Below are 26921 nucleotides of genomic sequence, written 5' to 3'. Positions count from 1 at the left end.
ATCTCATTCCAACCCCCTGCCATGGGCAGGAACATCTTCTACTAGCCCAGGTTGCTCCAAGCCTCGTCCAACCTGGTCTCGGACACTTCCAGGGATCCAGGGGCAGCCACAGCTTCTCTGGGCAACCTGGGCCAGGGCCTCCCCACCTACACAGGGAAGGATTCCTTCCTAATATTTAATCTAACCCTACCCTCCCTCAGCATAAGCCCATTCCATAATGAGTAATTCCCTAGTGACTAATAACTAATGACTGTTTTCATATCCAGACATATTTTTGTGAAGTCGTCCACTCACCTGAATGCTTCCCCGAGTTTCCAGCTCTACCACTGGTCACCAGATCTGGAGTGGTTGTAGTCTGGCAAACCTGTTTTTCTTCTGACTTGGGTGCACTTGAGTACTTCATTTGAAGTTCTGAGAGTGTTGGAGGGCTCAGTGCTCTGGTCTGGGTCACAAGGTGATGATGAGTCACAGGTTGGACTCAGTAATCTCAGAGGTCTTTTCCAACCTAAATGATTCTGTGACTCTGTACAAACCTGTGCCAGGTTTGAGCGTTTTCCAGAAAAATGCTCTGATTTACAGGCCTGATTTTTACGAAACAGAGATGTATTTTTCTATCATCCATGCCTCCAGCTGTAACTCCCAGGGCCAGACCTGGAGAGGTACTAGTGCCCCAAGATTTCAGAGGCACTGGGCTCAGCACAGCTTGGGACTCAGCCTGCAGTGTGACAGCCCTTTTGTCTCTGTTCAGAGGTGAAAGGGGCAATAAGGAACAGTTCATTGATGGGTGTGATCAGATCTGTCCCACAAATCACCCGCTGGCAGCACGGAGTGTTTCCTCTCTGCTGCTCTTTTAACACTACACACAGGGATGATATTTGTGATCCTGGCTAGGAGACCTCTTTTCTTCTAGTCCTGCTCACTTAGGTTTTCTTCCTATTTTTCTGGAAGCTTTCTCAATAATCACTGACATTTCATTAGCTCCCCATATAAGGTTTTTGGGTTTTCCACTCCTTTCTGCAGTCACCAGTAGCAACATGCATTTCTACCTTCTGATCTGGGATAAAGGAAGTAGCCAAAGTATGTGCTTAACTTTGAGGCTAAGCTTAAAATTCCCCAGTTTTTGTGGGGTTTAAGCATCTGCTTAAAGTGAAACCTAAAATTTCACGTCCTTCCTGAGTGAGGATGTTCTCCTGAGTCAGACCCTGCATGTGTTGCCCCAGAATAGACCCTGGCTGTCCCTCGGGTATGTCAGACACGCCGGATGCTTTCAGAAGTGGTTCATCTGATGAAAGAATTCATCTCGGAGTCAAAAAGAAACCACAAGTTTCCTTCACTTTTCAGTCTGCTGCTTTGATATCATTGGTCAGCAGTTCTCCTCAAAAACCATCCCCCAGTGAAGCCCTGCTCCACAACAGTCTGCTTTACACAGCCTAATTTACCCACTGCATAAAGACGTTTGTCACCCCTCTGCATTCTTTGCATTTCCTTCCCTGTATACTCTGAATATTTGGGTAAGGATATTCCTTCCGAGTCTTGCCCAGGGAATCACCATGTAATGAATGAGACTGAAGCCCAAAAGAGCATGAATTTATCTATATAATTTCCATAAGACACTTTAATGCATGAGGTCTGTTTTAATCTATAGGTGTTCCAGATTAAAAATGGCTGAATAACTTAAAATAACTAAACTAAAACAAACAAACAAACAAACAAACAAACAAAAAACAACTCTAGGAAAAAAAGACACCCCACACAATAAAAAAATTAACCTGAGGGAGAAAATCCTTCCAGTGAAACTTCACCCACAGCAACTGAATATTTTGTTAAGAGCCAGACACGCTAAAATCATCACTGTAATTGAAGAGTCAACTGTTTCATCTACTTTTGTAATAACATAAATGGTCATGTATGAATCTGGATATTCACAGTGCAAAAAGTTCTGTTGCTTGGTAGAGGAAGCTTGAAAAAGCCATGTGTGTTTTCCAACCTTACTTGAACTAACACACATCATTTTATTTGTTATCCACCGCAGTTTTGCTTTAAAGGAAAATTTCTGGAATGACAGCTCAGTAACGTCAGAATTGCTGTAACTTCTGCATTTTTTTTTTTATTATTTTTCTATTAGAAGCTCAAGCCAGAAAAATATCCCCCTTCTTGGCAGTTGATTAGAGCCATTGACTCTAATTTTTGACGCTGCAATTATATGGTTCTGTGTCAAATAATGCATCCCAAATTCTTTCCTCATGGAGGGAGCTGTGTGGCTGGCAGTGTCTCGATGGGCTTGCTTGGATCATACTTGTGATATTGGCAGATGCACAGCTTTGGTTCTGCACGTGCTTGGCTCGAGCAAAACCTACACAAACAGAGCTTGGAGAGAAGTGCATTCCTTTAGAACTTTATTCCTGTGTGTTGTTCGTATTCCAAGGGCAAACAAAGCTCTCCCGACCCCCAGATCTGAGGCTGCCGCTCTGCAGGACCCAGGAGAAGTTTAGGATTGAAGCTCCTGGTCCAGGAAAGCATCTGAACAAGTGTTATATATTGCAGTTCAGGTGCTTGTAATTCCTTCTGTCCTACTTCCCACGGGGCAATTGAGAAGCAAGTGGGAGGCTGAGCTGGGGACTGAACGCTGCTGGCAAAGGATGAGGTGATCTGAGTGCTGGGCTACTGTGGAGAAAGGAGGGGGCTTCCCTCCTTGAAAACTCTGAGAATCCTCCTTTTTTCCTTCCTTTGCTTTCAAGGCAAGTGCCCTGAAAACCAAGGGTTGAAACCACTTAAAAAATATCAGTTCAAGGGAACATCTGATGTTTTTCAAAGCCTGCCTCTTTTTGTGCAGGCCAAAACTGTGCAGCAAGTTTGTCCTGAGCTAACAAATGTCTTCAGCTGTCCCCAGACCACATTCTTTGGCAAATAACTGCATTGCCCATAAATAAATAGGGTTTCACTGCATTGTGATGGAAATGGTGCATATGGGAAGAGGCCTTTGAAAGAACTGCAGCTTGGCCTAGGAGGGGAACAAGCCCCGTGTTTGAGTGCTGGGGTGTTAAACCACCTGGGCATCTTAAATACCTGTGGCTGGTTGGAGAAGTAACCTGAATAACTCCTTAGGAAGTACTGGCACTGTTAGTAATATTAGCAGCTGAGGGCTGGAAGGTTGATCCATCTATACAGGACTGGTTTTCAAATGGCAATTTTCTGTATTCTTGGTAAGACCATTATCTTGTCTGAAAGAGTCTGTTGAAGACTGTTTGCCACATCAGACAGTAAAGTCCATGTTTTCTGAAAATGCCTGCATATTTTCCATCTGGTTTAGGTCTCCTAAAACTCTGAATGTCTGATGACACTGGTGAATCTCACAGCTGACTGTCCTGCATTGGACATACAAACTGGTGGCCTCAAGCGTTTGCACCTATGGTATATGAGGGAACAATTACAGGCTTAGTTACAGCTGCAGTGAAACATCTCATAAAAAGGAAAAAAATAGAAAAATAAAGTCCCAAACCTGCAAAACCACATCCATAAATTTGTTCCTTATATTTTATGTAGCCTTCACTGAACTCGGTGAGAACGTTGGGTTCAGTTGTGTAAAGATAAACCCATATAAAACTCTTTGCAGGACTGAAGTTCACATCTGTGGTGCTATTTTAAAAGGCAAAATGAGATCATTAAAAAGAAATCGAGTAGTTACAGTTGCTAAGTGACAACAACTCAGGTACCAGTAGTGTCTTTTATTGAAACAAAGAACTGAAAAATTAAGAAATATTAACACTTGAAGAAAACATAAATCTTGGTTACTCTAAGGAGAATTTTTCAGGTTTTCCTTTCCTGTTCCGTTTTCCTTTTCCTTTTCTTTTTAATGCCAGATCATTAAAAAAAAATTACAGTGCCATGTAATTACATTACATTTTTGCTGCCTTCTCATCATAACTGATTTGCCATTTACAAGCCAGAATGGCTCAGGTTGGAAGGGACCTTAAAGATGACCTCGTTCCAACTCTTTACCATGGGCAGGGACACCTTCCACTAGACTAGGTTGCTCCAAGCCCCCTCCAACCTGGCCTTGGACACTTCCAGGGATCCAGGGGCAGCCACAGCTTCTCTGGGCAACCTGGGCCAGGACCTCACCACCCTCACAGCCAGGAATTGTTTCCTGATATCCAGTCTGATTCTACTCTCTGTCACTTTGAAGCCATTCCCCTTTGTCCTATCACTCCAGCCCTTGGAAATAGTCTCTCTTCATCTTTCTTGTAGCTCCTTCAGGTCCTGGAAGGCCACAGTTATGTCACCCCAAAGCTTCTCTCCTCCAGGCTGAACAATCCCAATTCTCTCAGCCTTTCCTCATTGCCTTAGTTTTTAAATTTGAACTGTGATGTTGGTTACAATTTATGGGTGAAAAGAGGATCACCCCTCCATCGAGGCAGTGATTCAGTGTGGGGACAGATCTGACTGGAGGGACAGTTTGGGACTGGCTTAACTCAAGGAGATTCTATCCATATTTCATAGGAAAACAGAGCTTCACAGTGGAGGGGTTGACAGCCCAAAGTTTATCAACCTTCTGTGAGGACGAGGGAGGTGAGAGAAAAAGGTTGTGTGCCCGCCAAGGGAAGGGCAGGAGGAACATTTTGTCCTGCACCACATGCATTTTGCATTGCATTTGGCCACAGCTGCTCACACAGGAACCCTCAGGGACCCAGAGTTCTTGCACAGAGTCTGTGAGTGGCAGGAGTGAGACCAGGAGTCCTTAGCAGTGGGAAGAAAGGATTAGGAGGCAGCGAGGCCAAGGAAACCAAACTGTCTCAATGCCACTGCTCCTTTTGGGGAAATGCAGCGGCACTTTGGGTAAAAATGTTTTAACCAGGAGCCTCCTGAACATTCTGCACTGTGGAACATTCTGAGCTAATTCCAGAAGGGTTAAGATCAAATCATTCAAAGTCAGATCCAGCCCAACAGACGAAGGGATAATTTAAACATCCATCTTTCAGCTGATGCATTTGAAAACAGAGAAGAAGCAGCAGACACAACATGCACTTGAGTGCCATGGCCTGGAAGAGTTTGGCATCTTCTAGGGCCTGGCCCAAAACACAGATCCTTTTAGAACAAGTGCCTCATTCTGTGGGAATTTTGCTGCACACAACATTTCACTCCTGTCCTACTGGATCCCGGCTAATTGTGAGTGGTTGTTGGGAAAGTCACAGGCCACCAAGGTAATTCAACACACATGTTTTAGCAAGTTTTTCACACATGTCTGGCAAGCCTTTCACAGTAGGAGAAGGCTTTAGGGATTCTTTCCCGGGCCTTAAATCATGCATTAAATCCTATCAATTATTGGTTCCCTCCCTGTTTCCACTGCTGCTCATTTTTTGTTACTGGACAGAACTTTTTGTGCCTTGTAACACGATCTGCTTAGAGGCCTTTGAAACTCAGAATTTCCAGTTTGCCCAGAACACTACAAAGTGTTTCAGATAGGGGTAAGAAGATTGTGATGATCATGACAAATCCCAGCTCTGTAAAAAGTCTGAGTTAGAATTAACTTGTCAATTAATTATATTCAGTGCTTTTCCCCCCCCCAAATGATAAGCATTTTATGCCTACAGTTTTTTTATCCATTAAAGTAAATGAGAACTCCTTTGCTCTTTCTTGCCAGTGTATTTATTCCCCAAGAGAAAATATTTTGTTTTATCGTTGCCAAGTCCTTTGATTTCACTGTAGTACTTTTAAGATAATAATCTCATTTTCTTGTATGCTGTTGGAAATGTCTCTCAGATGTACTGAGCTTTAGAAATGTGATCATATGGAAATCAGATCAGGTAGGACTTTAACAATGTGGCATTTCTTGTCTGTTGGAAATACCTGGTATTTGACATCAAGCCTTAGAGATCCAAGGTGATGAATAATTTAAATTTATAACTAAGTATTATAAAACCATATAACTAGTTGACAGTGATTTTTTTTTTTTTTTTCACAAGGCATGTGGTATTACAGGGTCTTAGAGAGAGCCAGAAATATCAGACAGCTACAGATATGTGGGAATCTTATCCCTTTTGGACCACACAGCGTAACCTTGGGAGTATTCCTAGAAGATGTAACATCACACTTCCCAAGTGCTTAGTTTCAAATGATTCTTTGAATCTTATTGCAAAATATTTTTTTTTAATTATTGCTTGTTTGATGGTTTCAGTATTTAAAAGGATGAGATAAGTGTGTTCTTCTGTCCCAGATAGAAAAAGGAAAGAAAAATTAAAGAAAAACAAGTTGCCAGTGCAGTGGAAGTAGTTGATTTTTGCCATATCCATATGCAGCAAACATTTAGTTTTTGGAAGCACTGATGGGAATGGCATCTCCTACAACCTGAATTTTGCTTCACCATTTTGCCCTGAGAAGACTGTGGAGGAGTCCAATCAGTGCATTGCTCCATCAACTCCCACCCCATTGCTTTTCTACCTGCGCCCTGTCACCCCAAGCTCAGGGTGGCACCAGGGCAATGATTTCACTTAAAAAATAATATAATGTGCGATACCTGGCGGTGTTTGAGACAAACTAAGTGGAACAAAGTGGTTTTTTGGCATGTCTGTTGTTTCCTCTCTGAAGAATTCACCTTTGGGGGAGCTGCCTAAATGGAAAGAGGCTGATTGATGGTGGGGGAAGAAGATTGATGGGGAATCTATTTTTTTTGCTGTTGTTCAAATACTGAACTACATCTGAGTTCATAATTAGCATAAAGGTGTTTAACAGTGCTGAGGGTTTCTCTTTGTGTCTGTCTGTCTGTCTGCTGGGGTGGGGGTAGGGTTCTTCCTCAGTATGTGCCTGTGCCTCAAGGTGGTCAAAGGGTGGCAGATTTCAGTTATTAAGAATGATCTGGATTAGCCCTGGTCTTTCTGGGTCACTAAGTTTCAAACATAGACATTTCACATCTGTTTCTTGTTCACAGCCACTAACAAAGAAGTACAATATCGAAAGAGCCCCGATTTGAGATACGTGTCTGGTCCTTTAAGGAGTTCAGCTGGTCACTCTGAGAGAGGAAAACAAAAAGCACAGCTCTACCTCCTATTCAAATTTACAGATTAGGCAAAAGCCCAGAGGTGAAAGGTCAAATAAAACAGTTTAAAGCATTTACTCTAGACTTCCTGGTCGTGGAGGGGGAAAAAAAAAAAAGAGTGTTCAGTGCTCCAAAGCAAGCTATAAAAGCCAGGAGAGTGTGAGAGACACTTTAATAGGTTCCATTCTTGATGAAAATCCTGAAACAGCCTCACTAATACGGTGTAGAAATCCAATATGCCAGATATACTTGCTGTGTGCAGTGGCTATCAGTCTAGGCATGGAAGGACTGTGAAGGACAGTGTCCAATAACCACTTCAGACTATTGTGCAGTTCAGTTAAAATTATCAAAAACACTTGGAAGAAAGCGAGGAAAAAATGTTGGCCTTTGCCCTCACAGTTGCTTCTTTTTTTCCTTGCAGGGAAGTTGCTTTTTTGAGGTATTTTGGGGTTTGTGTGTGTGTGTGTGTCATGTGTTATCATTGTCACTTAACCAGTTTTAAATTAGTATTAAACGTAAACCAAAAAGTTTTCGTATTCATACTTTGAGCTGAATTGATAACTTTGATTATCAACCCGTATTATCAAACACCCCTTTGGGATTTGGTGTTGACATTTCAGAGATGGGAAAATTAAGGAAGAATGAAAGGCTGGTTTAGGTGAGATTCAGCTCCTATAAAGCAGAGTTATCCAAAAGCTGGGTGTCTCGGGGTATGGTACAGGCTCACTTTGTAGGTGATGGAGAGAAAGAACTACTTTAAAGGTGCAATTCATCTCACCACTTTCAAATAGGGTTGTAAGTGAGGCTGAATGAAGTGATGAAGATATTTTTATTGGGAACTGCAGAGGTCTTGGAAAACTAGAGTAGTTCTGACACCTACATTTAAAACCATTGAAGTCTGATGCAGTGAATTCCACTTGAGCAGAGAGTGATTCAATTCCTTATCTGCAAATGAGTGTCAGCACTTCCCTGTTCCAAAGTACTACAGAAAATAATTCCAGTGTCAATCTAATACTGACTGTGACAATTCAATTCACTTAGACAGAACTCCTGTTTCATTTCCCATTTCTGTAGTATTTGTTTTATGCAGTCTACAGGTGGTCTCCAAAGATGATCAGAACAGAAAAAATGGGCAAGCAGGTGTAGCCAGCAAAAATATTATGGCTGATAGAAGCTTAAATAGCTTGAGTCATAGGTAAGAGTTGGTAAATGAAGTACTTTGATTTTCACTTTGAAAAATTCCAAGATTTCTTTTCTGTAAAGCTTTGGCTGTAGGAAAACAACCTGTTCTTGACTGCTGTTGTCCCATGGAGTAATGTTAAAATAATAAATAAATTAAAAAAAAAAGGTGTCCCCAAACCAGGCTCTCTCCCAGCTTTTCAGCTTTGAGAGGGAATTCATCCCTGTGAGAGGAAGGAGGGCGGGGATGGGGGGAAATACGGGAAGGGACTAATTGGGCAGTGAGAGGGGTGATGGAGGGAAGCAAAGACAGGAGAACAGGAAGACGTTAAGTCATAACCAGCCCTGAGTGCAAAAATAATGGGAGGGGTGCCACTGAAGCAGGAAGAAGTGTCTTTTATTTGCTTCTGTTAAAGTATTCTTTTTGATAAAAGGATTAATTGCTGACTTGGGAAAGAGCCTCGTGCTGGAGGGAGCAGCGCAGCCCGGTCAGCTCCGTTCGAGGGGCAGGGAGCACCCTCTAGTGACCGCTGGGCTGGGCTGCCCACAGGGCATTCCCGGCCCTCGGCACCCTCCGGGAATGTGGAAGGGTTCAGGACATCTCCTTCCTCCCTCCTCTGTGATGCAAGGCCTGGCAGTGCGGGAAATGACGGGCACAAAAGCTTGGAAGCAGCGCTGGAGGGAAGGATGCTGTGAGCTGTGCTGCCCCCGTGGCCAGGCAGCGATAATTAGTGTTAATTACGTGGCCAGGCAGTGATGATTAGTGTTAATTACGTGGCTTTACATAGGCTGTAGGCTGCCACTTGGATTTTGGGCGAAGCAAATGCCTCATTCCTGTCATAGTGCTTCCTCCCAGAGCTGCTCTTCACATTTCCAGCCGTGGATTAATGGGAATGAGCCCACCCCAGAACTGAACCCCATTTTTCCCAGCATGGATTTTGTCCTGTCCCCTCAGACCTGGTGTTGCATCAAAGCTGTGGAAGGAAGAGGTCCCTTCAGCAGCCCCAAAGGCACAACATTCCAGGGAGCAGGGGACCAGAATCCATCATCCCTGAGCTACTGATACCATAGCCCCTTAGAGCAGGTTGTGAAACTCAGTTCTTCTCCTGAGCACCTCCTCTTGTTCCCCTGGTGAAAATCTAATTGTGAGAGCCTTCTTTGTGGGGAGGGCAGAATTTCCCTGATATTTTCATCAGAGCCATGGGAAAACTGGGAATTAAAGGGAGACTGTCCTGCTGAAGGGTTTGGTATGAGTGTAGTTGACCCTCACACACCAAACTGGTGCTTGGAGCTACATTTAATCAAAATCCTACATTTTTTTAGAGGATTGAGACCTTTGCAAATGTTTCTTCACATGCTCTGAAGTAGCAATAATTTACCTGGATTTCTTGAAATCTGCTTCCAAAAACTGCAATGCAGATTCTTTTATTCTGCCTGCTCAAAATTTTTGATTTTTAACCTGGTTCTACCTAAAGGACAACTTCCTTTTTACCTGAAATGCTGGTAAGAGCAACAAGAACTCACTTTTCCCCTCTGTTCTTTTCTACCCACATCTGCAGACACTCTGTGTGTGAATAGTAAGCATGACACACAAAGTGAATCTGTCTCCAGCTTTCCCAGTTATTTTCCCGGAGGAATTTGTACAGTTGAAGGGATGAAGGTCACATTATTAACATAGCAGAGTGTGCCTCTGTTCTTTTGATCAGCCCAGTCTTAGAGCAGAGTTCTTGTTTTACCTCCCAGACAGCAAGATGGATTATAAATCTGTTTACATAGGGAATATTGCAATGTACTTCCCTACATCCCTACACTCCAGTGGATATGAGATGAAAAAATCCAAGGACAGGATTGTTTTTTAGAGTTAGTAGTAGTGTTTCAAATAGCATAAAGAATGGTCTTTCTGGAAGTATTTTATAGAATCATAGAATGGTTTGGGTTGGAAGGGACCTTGAAGATCATCCACTGCCACCCCCTGCCATGGGCAGGGACACCTTCTACTAGCCCAGCTTGCTCCAAGTCCCGTCCAACCTGGCCTTGGACAATTCCAGGGATCCAGGGGCAGCCACAGCTTCTCTGGGCAACCTTGGCCAGGGCCTCCCCACCCTCACAGGGAAGAATTTCTTCCCAATATCCCATCTAACCCTGCCCTCCTTCAGGTTAAGGAGAGAGAAATTAAGAGGGGAGCATGGGGTGACTTGTGTGGATTTTTAGTACTTTTTTGGTGCTTTTATTCCACTTGTTGACCAAGTTCTCCACACTCACACAGCCTTATTTCAGACAATAACATGTAGTTGCCTAACATAACAAAACCATTTTTTCTTTCTACTTAAAAAAAAAAATCAGAAAGGAGAAAAATATTAGGAGTGCTTGGACTATTTTTCTTTTGCAACTGGATGATGGTGATTTGATAACCCAATATTTTCCTTCCCTTACAATACCAAGGCTCTGCTTGCAATTGGATCAACACAAGCATAAGCACTCAGAAATCTGCCTGTGGGTATTAGTTTGAAAGTCAAATAAACTTCATTGAATTCTTTGGCACAGAACCTGTGCCAGTTTGAAATGGCAAAATCCTCACCGGGCTGAGGGCTCTGTAAAACTTATATAATAATAATAGAGCTCAGCAGTGCCTTATGCTTCCAAAATCCCTGTATAAACCAAGTGGAGCTTTGTCTATATGGAGGTGGGGTGGAAAGGAATCATTACTAAAACCTGCTTGTGAATGAATTTGTTAGATCCTCTCCACTGGAGAGCTGGAACTGATACTTGCAACCTCTCAGTATATTTAAGTAAAATAAAATCAAAAAAACCCAAAATATCATGGGCTTAACTGGGGTGGAAGTCACCCAACTGAAACATTATACAAGGCTTTGAAATGTCAAGAAAAAGGTTCTAATCTTTTGGCTGTCTTGCTCATTGTTTGGAGATGAAAAGGGAGGAAATCAACATCCCCATGAAACACAATTACTGTAAATTGCTTTCTTTTCATACTGTTGGTAACTGAAAATAGGAAAGTTACCAGGAGTTACCTGCTCTGCAGGAGCACCGTAATTCCATGGGTGTAGGCTCCAAGAAGACATTCAGCAGGCAACACTGGGTTTCCATATGAACCAACTAATGGAGAATATAAAATATTGGATGACAGTGCTGGCTCTGGATTGCTCTGAAATCAGAGCTCCTTAAAGCGAATCTAAAATTGAATATAAAATCGAGCTGATCTTGAGCAGGGAGTTGATCCTGTGGCACCTCAGGGTCAAGAGCAGGGAGGGGAAAAGCAGACTGTCTGCTCTCCCATTCCCACTCTCTCTGTTGGGATCTGGAGTCTTGCTCAGCCCCTTTGGGGGGGTGGTGAGTCCCCAAGGATTGTGAGGCAGCTGGAGATGAGTTGGGACAGAGACTCAGCTGGGTGTCACTGCCAAACTTGGAATAGGGTCTGCCCTGGGGCAGCTCTGCCAGATCCCAACTGTAGTGATCCTGTGTCCCAAAGGTTGGACTCGATGATCTGGGAGGTGTTTTCCAGCCACACTGATTTTAAGATTCTGTGTGTCACTCAGTTGCATCCAGGGATTCCCAGCTCTGCACCTGGAAACAAGGATTTCCTGGGATCTGATGGGTGGCAGAGCCATTCCCATGAGCAGGGGAGGGTGGATGAGCCTTTCTTTCCTCTGCCCTGCCCTGCTTGGGGGGGAGATGGAGCAGCACCTGCAGGAGAAATTCCTGAGGGCCAAACAGGCGGCACTTTATGTCCTCTCTTGTGTGTCTGGAAAAGTGCATTTCACCTTCCTCCGGGTCAGGAGAGGAGGGGAAAAGTGAACTGGGATTTACTGCTGTCTTTGTGTGGAAAAAATGCACGTTGGATGCCAGCAGACATCACCAGCTACACAACAACGCTCTGATTTCCCTTTTGTTTTTCCTAAGGAGCAGGAGGAGAAGGCGTTGGGAGAGGGAGAGCTCATCTGCTCCCACTAAATAATGCTGCACCAAGCCATCGTTATTCCTTGTTCTTTTTATCATACCAGAATCCCTGGTCAGAGGGCAGGACCTTTTCAGCTGGAATGATCTACCCAGTGCTTCCAACTGTCCGTGGTTGGATGTTGTTAGAGGGAGCAGTGAGAAGTTGTAAACCTGTTAGAGTAGGACCGTCTTTTTAAAATTATAAGGTTTTTAAAAAAATACTACATTCTGATGTGGTTTCATTTTTCATTCCATTTTTAAGGATTCTATTTTCAAGCTTTTCTCTTCTAGCTGGAAGTTCAGAATCTCCTGACACCAGGGATTATGTCTTCTATGAAAACATAAAATGCTGTGAGACTCCTAAGGGCGAAAGGGTTGTGCCAGCTCTGGATCCTGGGTGGTTCTTTACAGTGGCTGGTATTATGGAAGCACTTTGCCTTTCTTACTTATTTTTTCTTTTAAGCTCAGCACTCCTGAGCAAAGGCCTGGGACAGGGACGGTGTTTTGTTTGCACAGCTGGGAGTTCTGAGGTGCCCTGTGACTGCCAAGTGCTACGAAAGGACAAATAAAAATATAACACCGAATAAAAAATGACTATCACACTCTAACCAGGAAGGGAATCGCCAGTGAAACCATCTCCTTCTCATGCATGGAGAGGGCTGTGAAATAAGGGAAGAACATGGGAAATTTAAGACTCTTTATGGGATTTGCTTTTTGTCTTTTTGTGACTTCCTTTCCTCAATAAGAAAGACACGTCAAAAAGAACTGATTGTCTCCAATCTACTCGATTCTTCTCTAAGGAAAAAAAGAAAAAAAGTGCTCAATCAGACAGGCCAGAGAGTGTCAATAGCTCAGGAATCCAGGAATGAGGCTGATGGACAAATATAGATGTGGTGTAAGCAGGGCTAGACTTCATTAACATATTTGGAGTTACACCCCTTATACCCAGCCTGGCTTTGGCCCTGAACCAACAATTCCCCAGTGAACAGCCTGCATCAAACTACTGCTGAATTTGGCCCATTTCATCTGACATCTGCATCCTGCCTCAAAGTGGCCTGTCACACTTACTGCACATCACATCACACCTGCCCAGGCAGCCACAGGCAATTGGCTTTTTTGTTTTAAAAAAAAAAAAAAAAAAATTTTTAAAAAAAAAATTTAGTCACATATCATCAAGAAAAACAACATTGTTTTAGGACTCTTATCTCTTCACTCCCAAATATCCTGTTTCTTCGAGCTGTGGTGGCCAGGACCAATAGAAACCTCTTCCTGCCATTGGCTGACTTCATTTCCCAGAGTTAGCACAATCTCATCCGCTCTAAACAACCTCATCAAAACTTCTTTCTGGTCAGAGCGAAGCAATAATTATTATTAGCAAATAATTTAGCGATCAATAATCTTGATCACATTATGGCAAGCACTATTAAGGTAAGAAAGGGGCACCTTTTTTTTGTCGGCGTTTTTTGGTCACTTTGCGTGTTCTTTGGTTTCCTTTTATCAACCTAGATAAGTTAGAATTGGGCAACACCCCCACTGCCACAATAGAGGACAACAAGATTTCCTTTGTACTGCCTAGTAAATTTCCTTTTTCCTACTCCAACCATCCGCAAGGCTTAAAAACTTCAAACTCGGACAAAAAAAAATTGGGTTTTTTTGAAATTCGCTCTTCGGTGCCGCGGATCGCAAAAATGCGAAGCCCTTTTTTAAAAAAGGGGAGCTTCTGAAATTCCTTGGAGGTATCACTGGGACAACTTGGATGTACTTGTGGACTGCCAGGAGGGGAGAGGGTGTGCACTGGAAGGAAAAAGCGGGTTCCCTAAGAGCGCTTTTGGATACTTTGAAATGTTTCTCTTGTGGATGGGGAGACAAATTTGAGCGAGCGGGAAGGAGAGGCACCAGCTCTTGTTTCTCTCTCGTGCAGGTGTTAATTATGTGCTTTTCTAGAAACCCTGATCCTTTTACTGGGGACTTTTCTGAATGTTATTTTGATGGTGGCGGGAAGATGTCCTGGGTGTGTTCTTTTTTTGCTTTAATTTCTTTGGACAATAAAATTCTCTTCTTGGCGTTTAACTTGACTTCGGTGCATGGTTTGTTAATTTATCTTTTATTATTTTAAGACTGACTTTGCTGAGTTTTTCTGGTTGTGCCACTTAGTAAGTTGAATAAATCTATATGTGTCTGTCTAGTTTTCACTTCTCTCTATGTTGCAGTTACTGCCATAGCAATAGCTGTGATTAATTGCAGAATAGAACTGTAATTTCGTGATAGTGAAACTAATTTTACATAAAGAGCATGTTCAGAGAGGACTCTGCGGTGTTGTGTTATCAGATTCGGGGTCAAGGTATTATCAGATTTGGGATCAAGGTATTTGTTTTCTTGGTGGTATTGTCTGTTTCTGCACTTTTCTGATTATGCCAGAGATTCAACAGGAGATATGGAATAGCCTGGCTGTCGGCTCAGGGGAGCTGCACTTGGATTTCTCAGTAGCTTCTGCCTCTCTGTTTATATTTTAGAGATCATTTGATGCTTTTTTTTGTTATGGTTTTTGAGATCTGAAAGTCTTGCCTGAAGTCAAATGTGATTAAAAAGTCTAATGAACCTCTTCTTTCTGTGATCACTGATGTTTTCATAGGGCTACCAATAGAGACAGAGGTCTGGATCTCCTCTGCGTTGCTGAGTATCTGTTAAATGCTAAGTAGCTCCTGAAACTAAATTCCCTGTGGTTCCTGAGGTTCAGGGAGCTGAGTTTTGGCTAAAAAAATGGCTCTGTGTTGAGGTGGTAGCGCTGCATTTTTTGTACCTATTAATCAGAATAAACTATTGATGTTGATAGGAAATTCACTTTCAAATATAATGGTACCATGAGTTTGAATGGTGTTTGCATTTTGAGGAGCTCTTGTTATTTATTTCTCTTAGTGTTTTGTATTAGGTGAATTGTAATTGGGTAAAAAAAATGGTAATAAGATAAAAGATTGTAAATAATACCTCGTGGTTATTATTTTACCTTCACCTGACACTTAGGGAGATGAGAAGAGCCGTGTTTTATCCAGCCTGGGAATGCAGTGCAGTCAGAAAAGCCTCCTGAGTGGAAAAATGTGCACTTCTCTCTCCTCATCTGGAGTGTGAAACTTGCAGGGAGAAACACACCCCAAAAGGTTGAGGGTTTTGGTGCCCAGGGTGCTGGGAAGGCCTTACATGCTGAAGCAAGGATTTTATTTATGCAAGTGCAAAAATGTAAAATGACTGGGAAGAAATGGCAGGTGCTTTGTGCTCTAGATCCAGGAAATCTGCTCTGACATGACCCTAAGCCAGTCCAAAGAGATTCAATTCCTCTTCTATAAGGAGTTCATAGAGAAGTCATTTAACTGAGAGGTTTCTGAAATAAGGAAATTCCAGTTGAAGGCCAAACAGGTGTTTGTTAACTTTTGCTAAACAGTTATATTTTTCTCTCTCTCTATATATATTCAATAATATAAATATATATAATTAATATAATATAATGGCTTGCGTTCTCTGCTGGCAAAGGGTATCCCAGCTATCCCAACACTGGGATACAAGGGGCTGTGGTCATGGAAGGTGGAGAGCCTTGTCTGGGATCTCTGTGCTGCGAATTCACTCTCTTCTTTAGTGAAGCTGTGGAGTCCTTAAATGTTAAAATGAGGCTGTGAATGGTTATGGAATTATGTTTTTGTCCACAACTGGGTAGAAATTTCTGGGAATGCACACACATGTGCAAAAGTGACCTTCCAGTAAGACTCTCTGATCCATCCTTTCCCTATCCTACACTTGCAGACAGACCCATGGGACACTTGTAATTCCTGAGGGATCAGTCTGGCTTCACTGGGGTTAATTGATATCTGTGAAGACAAGCCCTTGTGAGATTTTTGGTACCGGGTTTGACATCACAAGTGTGGTTTTCCCAGGAGATACATCTCTCCTTGTCCCCCGCCCTCCTTCTGCTGCCCCCTGTCCCTTCTCCACCGTGAGGGGGAAAGTGCCGTGGTGGAAGGTTTGTCCTAAAAAGGGGGAGGAGGAGGTAGAAATGCCTTTTTGCCAGGCTCTGACATGGATGGATAATGTTAATCCTGATTTTCTCACTGTGAGGGCAGCTGTCCTTGCTCAGGCCAGGGATTTCTCCCCCTTTGACTGGGAGCAGGGCCGGCTCCGGAGTGAGAAACAGCAGAGAGGGGAACGGATCAAAAAGGTGCCTCCACACCAAGGATTTTGGGTTTGGTACAGTCAGAGGGCTGATATTTCTGATCCCAGTACCTGGTGCGCGTGCAGCTGATCTCACTGTTACGTTTTTTTGGCATTTGAAGGGGAAAATGTGGTTTTTCAGGTGCAGAAAGTCTCTTAAGATCCAGGATTTCGGTGCTAAGGTGACATGTTTCCTTCTGGCACAAGCTGTGTGTGCAGAGCACTGAAACTAAAGACTCTCAAATCAATACAACTCTTAAGTGTCCCTGTTACTGTAAATACAATTTTAGAACATATCAAATGCTTCTGAATTGGGCATCAGCCTTTTTTTTTTGGTGGTTTTTTTTTGTTTTTTTTTTTTTTTAAATAGAATGGAGCAAAAACTTATTTAAGCATTACCTTGGGATGAAGTAAAAATAGTTATCCTGAAGGTCATTTTGAGTTTCTTTTTTTCCCCATTATCCTATAGTGGAGGAAAGAAAATTAAATAGAAAAGTACAACTGGAATTCTATTTCCTTGCCGTGTTCAAGCCTGGTTATATTTTTCTCCTTACCTACTTATTAAAACTCTTTGTTGTAATTATTCTTATTAAAACTCTTCAGTACTTGATCTTTACTTTGCAATGATTTATCAATTATACTTGTGGATATTTCTTTTACTTTAATTTACACCTAATTATGCTCACATCCACTTTTTATTATTGGTTTCTACTGTGCTGTTCCTGAATCTGTGATTTCTGGGAGAAAAAGTCTGTGTATTTGATAAAGGACAGGAGAATCTTTGTGGTTTCTGAGGCTTGAAAGAGTATGGACACGCTGATTAAAGCAGAATATAGGGGCAAGATTTATTTTCAAGGAATATTGTGCTGTGCTTCTCTCTTTGGTATTACTTTTCTCTCACTTTCTTTTCGAAAATCTAAGCACTCCCTCAAATATTTCTGAAGCCAAGGAAAGCTGGAGACAGTTAAGAAATAAATCTGTCCTTGGCATATGGAAATGTTTAAGCCTTTGTTTAAAGGTTTGCATCTGCACTGAATCCAGCAGAGCTGATACAGTAATTTGTACATTTGTTCCTTGCATTAAAACAATTATAAAGGTTATTATCTTTTTTTTTCCCCCCCCTCACCTCAATTAATGAGCCAATGGTATATTTAGTTTTAAGCCTGTAAATACTTCCCCTGACATGGTACAACCCCCTTAAAGCAGGGAACACACCTGAGTGCTCAGGTGAATCAGAAGCAGGAACAGCAAGAGAGCTTTAACCCCCTTATCCTGATCCTGCCCTCCTTAATTCAGAGTTTCCAGCAATTCCATGAAGATTTGGTTCCAATAAAGGCAGCAGAATCAGACCCATAATTATTGCCAGGTAAAACGGTATTTCTGACTCAGGTACAAATGTACAATTTCAAGGCAGAAATAGTCATATAGAAACACAAGAACATATTCTGGGGGATTTTTGTGCTGTTTTGTTTTGCTTTTAATCAGCAGCCATTTAACTCGATTTGGTTTGTGTCTTCATATGCCAAAATGAAGTGAAATATAAGGGTTTTGCTTTCTAGAATTCAGTCCCCAGGCAAGGAACAACAGCTGGAAAATGCATATATTTGACTGAGTTTGTTGTTTTGTTTGTTTTTCCTTAACAAGCACTATATTATCCCTTAACAAAACGTTTCTCAGCAAGTTCCCCGAGTTACAAAAGGCCTTTCAGAAATAATGTTAAAAGAAACAAGTGCTCTTGGAGAATGACTTGCTGAAAGACAAATACAGAAGTAGTTTTGCAAAATGCCAAAAGAAGTTATTTATTTTCAGAGGGACAGTTTGTGATTCACTAAAAATGTATAATGCTGTTTACTTAAAAAAGGAATAGCCTTTATTATGCAGGTTTCTAAATCAAACAAACAGAATTATTTGAAAATCAGCAAAAAAATAAGAAAAGAAAATTTGAGGTTGTATTATCGGTTGTATTGAAATTAATAATACTTGTATGATCAATTTTAACAAAATAAGGGTGATAACAGAAAATATCGCATGCAGTGCCAAACCTCTTCAAGTTAACAAGTTCATTGACTACCATGTGATTTCTATCAGATTCATCTTTAACTATTAAAAAATTAATTTCTTTTGAGAGATAATCAGTCATTCTGCTGTCTTGGATAGATATTTATGTCTTATGGAAGAAATTTTTGTGTAGAAAACATCAACAAACATAAAAAAACTTGGAAGAATATATATGAAAAAGGTCACAGTGCTTTCTCTGAAGTGTCCTTGTTGTTGAAGGGATTATTTTAAATGTTGTAACATTTGTAAATTATTTTAAGTTATTTTAAATGTCATAACCAAGCCTGCCTTAGGTTGGTTAGGTACTTTGTGTCCCTCAATTAATTTCTGCTCCCTTACAAGGACTGTAAATCCTGTAATCAACTTATCACAGTGAACAGAGGGAGAAGTTTCAGGAAATCTGGGGAGATGCAGGTTGCAAGCCTGAATCACAAGGATCTTGCTCCTTGTAATGCATCCTTAGGCACTGCCAATTTTTGCCATGCACAGAGTCATCCTGTTAGAGAGATTGGGATATTAGTGGGTTATAAACAAGTAATATTCAGAATGAATTTTAATAACTACCACGTGTGAACCAGTGATTGCCACTTCTGATAATTATTGTGTCATAAATCGAATTTATTTCAAAGAAAAAAGGAATAAATTTGACAAATACAAATAAACGTGACAATTATTGTCTTAAAAATGTCATTGAACTTTAAGAGGTAAAAAAAAGACTGATGAGTAATAGTGTTTTTTTTTAAGGCTGAAGGACACACTAAGTGGTCACTCACTTGGTCCACGCACAGTGCCCGAGGCAAATGGCCTTTTGGAACGGTGGATTTCGGGAATAAATGAGTGGAAGGAATGCCTAGGATATGATGTCTTCCAGTTGCAATGTGTGTTTACACGAAGTGTAAATCTCCAGTGATGGGTGGGAAGTGGTGTCACCAGGCTGGGTAACCTCCTCACACCAGGAAAGGCTCCGACTTGCTTAGTCAAAGGTGTGTGTTGCCAACAGATGACAAGGACTGGGCATATGCAAATACCTGCAGGAAGGGGTGGGTCACCGTTTTTGGGAAGTGGCAGAGCTCTTTAAAACTACCTGCCTGGCTTAGGAGAGATGAGGGGAAAAAAAAAACAACAACAAAACACCCGGGGAGACTGGGAATGTTTTGTTTGCAAATCCCTAATTGCAGCTGTGATGAGAGAAACAAAGAGCAGCACGTTGATTCTCCGTGGAAGGTCTTGCATAACTACAGTGCCTGTAAGATTTTTTATTTATTTTTTTTTTAAACTGCATTCTTCAGACTTGAAAAACATCTTTTTTTAGACCGTATGTTTATTACCTTGATAAACAGCAAAATGCTGCCACAGCAATTACCTTGATGATAAAGGGTCTGTAGACAGATACTTCCTGCATTCATTTCCTACCCAGATAAGTTGCCAAAATCAGGGACTACCAATACAGGAAATGCTTTCAATAGGAACTTCCTATCTGTTAGTATCTAATTCACTGGAAAGATCTAAGCCCTTCTTGTTTGATATAAAGGTAATTCTCTACCTGTTACTATTTAAACACTTAAACCACAGCACAGTGCATCTGTTTGTGTAATAACTTTAAGACAAATGTTGTTACCCTGGGCTGTGAAATAACAGGATTTTTCTCTGCAATGGTAGGACAAGTAGCTCTGCATTTTATAATATTGGAAATAGGGATGTTTCATAATCCATTAGCATTGTCAGATGAAAAACAAACATCTTCCCTCCAACTCTGTGTTGCCTGAATCCTTATTTCTGTGTATCATCAAATAAAATACACATTTCTCTAGGACCTGAGGTGGAATTCTCCAACAAATAGTCCCGAGCATGTTCTGGATATCTTAAAGATTCATGGCCATCTCTTGCAATCCATGTATCCATATTCAACCAAAATGACTGAAACAGAGATTTTTGCCTTGCTGTAAAGAGAAATAAAAGCGTGACCAACCTGCATGGTTGAACTTCTGCTAGGGAAAAAGAGAAACCTGGAGCAGAGGGAAAGTAAATGCAGCCAGAAACCTCTATTGCTAATTGTAACTTCAGGGTAATTGGTTTCAGGCACATCCATAGGATGAATGAGGATTTATGAAACTTGAAGTGAAATCAGGCAAAATGAAGGCAAAAGTGTGGCCTGACTAGGGCCAGGCTTGCACCTGAGTTATTCAGGAGCTCAGCCCAAATTTTCTGTGTTGTTTTACCAGTGATTCCCCTGGAGTCATTCCGGGTTTCTGCCACTGTGACTGAGATTGGGATGGTGGCTTTTCCCTGGATAATTGAGTAGAGCTTTGCTACTGTGGCTGCACACGCATCACACCTTTTTGTCTGGGAAGAGCAGATCCAAGTCCAGTTATCTCCTCTACGTTCATGTTGTGGTCTAACAGGCTGGGAATCTGAGGATGGGTTTACAGACCCTTCCAGAGACCATGGAAGACATCAGACATCACTGGAAGCACCAGCTGTCAGACAGGAGGGCTGGTCCTGTGGGCACCTGACCCAACAGCCCAGTTCTGCAAGTTGGGAGTTAGTTTTGACAAGCAACTTCCACAAGGCCATGGGGGAGGAAGCTCCAGGAAGCTGCCCCTTGGCTTTGGGTTCACAGGGGTGTTGGGGAAGTGCACACTTGGTCCTGAGAGCAGTGTTCCTCAGATGTGGTCGCTCAGCTCTTATCTGCTCACATACATTTTTATTATTGTTGATCTTTGGCGTATTCCCACCAGCTTTCCTCATGCCTGAGGTATTCCCTTGGAAGTGCTCAAAGTTGTTGCTTTTTACTGATCAGATCAGCTCACTTTAAGTGGTGGCCAGAGACATTTTTCACATTATTTCCACACAGACATTACCTTTTTAAAAAAATTTCCCTGCGATTTGTCATCGAGGCACTGTTACATCCACTGTTTTCATGGAATCCAGAACCTGATTGTTTAGTCTACGTAAACGAGGGGGGGAAAAACGAGAGGGATCCTGTGCCTTTAATGTTGTTTATAACGGTTGGACAGAGCTTGTCAGGTGAAGGTTAATTGCTCTCCAGTTAAAGCAGTTCTCTGCACAGATGGGTTATCAGGGCTGAACACTCGTTACAAGATTAATCTCATTTCCGACAAGACTTCCCTTTCCTTCAACTGATTTTTGCTCAGCCATTGGACCTGTCAGCAGCCGTTAAGAGAAGGGTGGGTTACCTCTGGGATATTAATGCTTGTGTGCAGTGAAACAATGCAAAGTGTGTGTCATATCGGTGGGGAACATCTTTAGGAGACAGCACATTTCAGTGCTGCTCTGAAGGTCGAGATTCATAAACAACAGAAACAATCAGGAACATTCGTGTTAACCCTCCTGGTGGACATGAGCTCCAGTTGAACCATGCACAGGCTTGTTTGGCGTTCCTGTTCTCTTCCAAATGTGGTATTTTTTAGTTGCAAAGGCTTAATTTTGGTGTGAGTTTTAGTCAACGAAATAGTCACTCATGAGATGTAGAATTCAGGATGCTTCTGTCCAGTTGACTGACGGGTGAGGCCTTCAGTTAATGCTTTTTTAACCCAAAATGTTTTTTTAACCATGTTTTTTTATCATGGTGACCACTCAAACTTTGGGAGTTTTGTCTTGGGCCCTAAGGAAACCTGTTAAATTTTCCTCTTTCTTGAAGCCGGAATAAATCGGAACTGGATCCATTATATCCAACAGGCTACAGAGGTATGAGAAAAGTGAGAGAAGAACCAGACACATCATGTTCTCAGCATAATAGTGCCTTGCAAGCCAAGACTGCAGCAGATCTGCCAGTCCAGGCTCATCCTGAGCTGTTGGATGAACCGAGTTCAAGGAGGCTATGGCACGAACACAAAAGTCTCACTGGAGTTTGGGGTTTATTTCAGGAGTTCTGAGACAACCAAAATAACACAGCTTGCCAGGTTTCTTCCATGCAGCTTCAGTCAGTAAATTCCAAAACACGAAACAAATATTCAAGGCAACAAACAGGGCAAGCTCTTATGTTTCCTCAGTTTCCTGTCCTGGCTTGGGATCAGCTCCATCCTGTCGATGCTGTTGAGTCTCTCCATTGACTTCAGGGAACTTTGAGCCAGGCTGGGCTGCCCCAGCCAAAAAATGGGGCTCTGTGGAGGGTCTCAGGCTCCATGTTATTCACTGGATGCTTGTTGGAGATGTGAGCCATCAAACCATACGGAGCTGTGCTGGGCTGGAAGCATCTGAGCTGTTCCCCTGATGGTTTAGATTAGGGGTGTGCAAAGGGGCCTCCCTGTGCCGGGCTCTGCAGTGGAGAGGTGACATCCCTCACTTGCTTTGTATTAAACTAATAAGGCAAATCCAGCCTTATATCATAATATAATTATAATTTTGTACACCTGTAAGGTCAGAGGTGCCTGCACATGTACAGTGTTAGACAGGTTGAGTAGTGAGGAGACTTATGTCCAGGGAAACATCAAAATATCATGTTATTTCTTCTCTTTTGGGGCAAAAAAAATAGGAAAAGGACAGAGAGAGGAAGATCATTGCCTTGTCTGATGGGTGCACAGCAAAAAAAGTCATCCTTGTTCCCATGCCTGAGGCTCCTACATAGTGAGAAGAATAAATCTGTGTGCATCGTGAGGAATATTAGTTATTCTCCTAAAGGCCTTTATTGAAGCAGTTTATTTTTAATTTATGTTTTATAAGCATTTAACAGAGCTGATAAATTATATTAAAAAGTAGGTTTTGTTAGAAAAGATCTACCTACAAGCTTTTGACAATTCCTTAATTTTCTTTTTTGTCTCCTTTCAATCATCAAGCTCTCTAATAACCTTACTGCTGAATTTTTAGGGTTTTTTTTCTTGTTAAATACTCATGAGATTAAAATTACATTTTCCTTTGATTTGGAATCCACAAGATTTAAGGAAATTTACTTGCTGCAGTTATAAAGCTGAAATGAAAGGTAGACAGGAATGTAACCTCTGGATGTCATCCTCCTCAGCAGTTCACACTCAGAGCCAAAGAAATTCAAGCGAGTGAATTCCATGACTGGTTCTAATAAGATAGGAAAAGTGCATAGTAAATCTTTACAATGCCAGCTAAATCATTGGTGCTCTGTGCCAAAGGAGGCAAGTTTAGTAGAAAGTCTTTAAATGGACCAGGTTGAATTTTTTTTTTTTTTTAAAAAGAAAAGAGTCCCTAAGGTTTGGTTGTTAAATCTCTGCTTAGAGCTTTGAATAAGGAGCTGGATTTTTCAAGACGCTGATCAAATTGAGAGTTCCTGCTGCCTCTGCTCAGTGAGAAGAAACTCACTGAGAAGTGCTCCATGCTGTTCTGATGGATTTTTGGAGATGGATGTTTGCTCACAGTTGGAAAATGTTGTTACACCACTTACCTGATGTGAGAAAACCCCTCCTTGACAATTCTGCCTTTCTAGGAAAAGGAAGGGAAATTGAAAGTGGTCAGATCTTGCTTTTTCCTAATCAAAGTCTTTGTTGAGCAAAATAATATAATCTTTACTGTGAGGGTGGTGAGGCCCTGGCACAGGTTGCCCAGAGAGGCTGCGACTGCCCCTGGATCCCTGGAAGTGTCCAAGACCAGGTTGGATGGGGCTTGGAGCAACCTGGGCTAGTGGAAGGTGTCCCTGCCCATGGTAGAGCATTGGAATGAGATGGTCTTTAAGGTCCTTTCCAACCCAGGCCATTCTGTGGTTCTGTGGTGATTTTGTTTTTGTTTTCTCACTTCGAATGGGAAGCTTTGTCTGCAGATGTTCCAAATGGGATAGCAATGAACTATGAATTGCAAAACTGCTTGTATGTTATAGATTTACAATTGCAACACCAATTTTATATAAAAAAAAAGGGCATTTACATGTATGTTAAAAATTTTTGAAGTAAAGCACAATCTGTAACGTGTACATGTAGATTACTGACTTTTAACTTTCCCAGTAATGGTACCCAGATCCTGTTCAATCAGCATGAATGTTAAATATTACAGAGTCACAGACTCATAAGGTTGGAAAAGAACTCCAAGACCATCAGGTCCACCCTGTGCCCAATGCCCACCTTGTCCCCCAACCCAGAGCACTGAGTGCCACGGCCAGGCCTTCCTTGGACACCTCCAGGGCTGGGCACTCCAAACCTCCCTGGGCAGCCCCTGCCAAGGATTGATCACCCTTTTCAGCAAGAAATTCCTCCTCATGTCCAACCTGAGCCTCCCCTGGCACAGCTGGAGGCTGTTCCCTCTCCTCCTGTCCCTTGTTCCCTGGGAGTAGAGCCCGACCTCCCTGGCCCCCCCTCTTCTCAGGGAATTCCAGAGAGCAAGAAGGTCTCCGTTATTCACTGTCTTCAGATTTAGTTTTTTCCCCCCACACCTTCATCACACACCTCATGTGACCTTTCAGAACCCAGATCAGACCAAATTCACTTTCAAGTACGTTTTTCTTCTGAGCTTGGCCCTTCATAATACTGTTTTCCACTTTCATAGAGGTTTTGTGAGGCCTCAATCTCTGTTAACTTGCTCTGCTTCTTGGAGGATGCAATTCTTGCCGACCCACACAATCTTTATCAAGAATATTGTGATATTTAATAATTAAAGGGCAGTATCTTGAATTGTATGACCACTTGAAGCCTTCAGTTTTCATTGACAAAAGGCTGTAGTTCTAAAGGATTTTCCTTAAAAGCCAGGGTACAGACCCAAAGCACGTTGGTTTTAAGCACTTTTTGTTTCTAAGGCCTGACTAAAAAACTTGGAAGACTTCGTGGAACAGGGCTGAACTCAGCACAGGGCAGAGACCCTGCAGAAGTCAACACAGCACCTGGACACTGCTTACCTGCTTCTTAAGGGGCTGCCTGTGATGTCACTTCTGCTTAGGTCTTGACCTCATCCCACAGGTAGATCTGACACAAAATAAGTGCCCTGCCTAAGGCTCCGATGAACACTCTAACCTGGAATTTTAAGGTACACTTTTTAATTAATGAAAGCAACAAGGCAAACACATTTCTGGTGGTGTTTCAGGTTTATAAGCTGGGATTCAGATGGTTTCTTGCCTTCAGGTGTCCGGTATTAAACCTCACTCCTGAAAGTGTTAAGCAATAAAGCTGTTGGAGAAATGTACTGTCTGTGTAGTGACTGCCAAAAGCTTCAGCTCGTATTTTAAAATCTGAAAATATCCAAGTTTTGTAATATCAAAAGTAAAGATAGTGCATCTCTATATATCTTAGTTGTATTTTGCTCTCCAAATATTGCAATTTAGGGAGCCTGAAGGTTTTTATGGTTCTGGAGAGGATCAGTTAAGGGGGCTCAAGGTTGCTTGAGAAAGCTTAAAATTAAGTGGGGTGTCTATGAGCCCCAAGACATTTTCTTCCTTATTTTTTTCCCTCTCAACTGCTTTCTGTTCCTTTCCTTAGTGAAAAAAGGAGAAATTCAGAAGGTTGAATAAGACAAGTTAAATTGCTGCAAAAGGTTCTGTATGAAAGTCTCAAGGTGGAGGTAGAAAGCAGTGGGATGTGATACTGAAATTAAGGTGACAATAAAGAGTATTATACTTTTTGTCAGTAAAAATATTCAGAATTCATAGCGACATGAGCTTAAAAACCATGGAATTTCAGGGAATAATATATATTTTATTGTTTGTCTTATCTGCCTTTTAAACCTTGAAAAATCACACTTCTTTCTCTGAAATGAAAACTAACAGCCTTATTTTTTAGCTGACTGTAGAATTTAGGTCCAAAGGAACCTGAGGTTCAGTAAGGTCATGAAAGTTGGCAGCTACTGTTGTTAAAAAGGAAGCTTGATAAATCCTCAGAATTAACTATTTTAAAATCCTGTTTAAATAGGACTGGGATGATGCTGAAAATGAAATTCTTCACTAAAACTGGATGCTGAGAGGAAGCAGGACCAGTGGAATTCGATTGAAAATAATTTTCTAACTCTTGAATAAGCAATTGAAACAATAATAATCAGTGTCAATCAGTGCTGAAAAAAAAAACAACAACCAACCCCAAAGTGAAAGGTGGGAAAACAAAATCTGGCAAGGAAGTACTTTGAGTCATGAAGTGTCCTAAGGAGGACAAAGGTTTTGAGTTCTCAAAACTGTCAGGGACATTATCAGAAAAGAAAAAGTCATTATGCTCTGAATTTTCATGACAGTGAGTATAAACTGTAACCCCCAGTATTTCAGAGACCATTTACAGTCACCAGGTTTGTTTAAATAAATGAGAAGATGGCCAAACAAAGGAGAGCAGAGGCCAAAACTTCCAAAAAAGTCAAACTTCGTAAGCAAAGAAGTCCTATGCAAAATATTGCCTCAATTGCTTCTGAGTTTCTCAGTTTCCCTGGATGAATTTGTTGTATTTCATTCCTTCCCAGTGCTCTAGCCACCTGCAGACTCCTCCACCCTCACAAACTTCATCCTGGTTTTTAATCATTAATATTCTTTTCTTTTCTAAATGTCTTTAATCGCATTTTGGACTCCTTCATCTCTTTCTCTTTTTTTGTTTTTCACTCAGATTGGAGTTCATTT

At 41.7% G+C, this 26921-nt stretch overlaps 1 protein-coding gene across 5 annotated transcripts in view; it reads left to right on the top strand.

Moving 5' to 3' along the window:
• The window catches only part of ERG (ETS transcription factor ERG), a 107248-nt gene that overhangs the window by 27653 nt on the left and 52674 nt on the right, over window positions 1-26921 (top strand). For 2 of the 5 annotated variants that reach the window (XM_027645416.1, XM_027645406.1), the window contains exon 1: window positions 13477-13594. The exons of the other annotated variants lie outside the window; for them this stretch is intronic. In XM_027645416.1, coding sequence (XP_027501217.1) covers window positions 13577-13594 — 18 coding nt within the window. In that variant the 5' untranslated portion in view covers window positions 13477-13576. Of the gene's footprint in view, window positions 1-13476; window positions 13595-26921 lie in introns of those variants that run through there. 5 annotated transcript variants of the gene reach the window in all.

Source organism: Corapipo altera, unplaced genomic scaffold (assembly GCF_003945725.1).
Source record: "Corapipo altera isolate COAL_440 unplaced genomic scaffold, ASM394572v1 0, whole genome shotgun sequence".
In the NCBI taxonomy this organism is placed as follows: Eukaryota; Metazoa; Chordata; class Aves; order Passeriformes; family Pipridae; genus Corapipo; species Corapipo altera.
The sequence above is the reverse complement of the archived record's forward strand: the minus strand, read 5'-3'. Positions and strand labels throughout refer to the sequence as shown.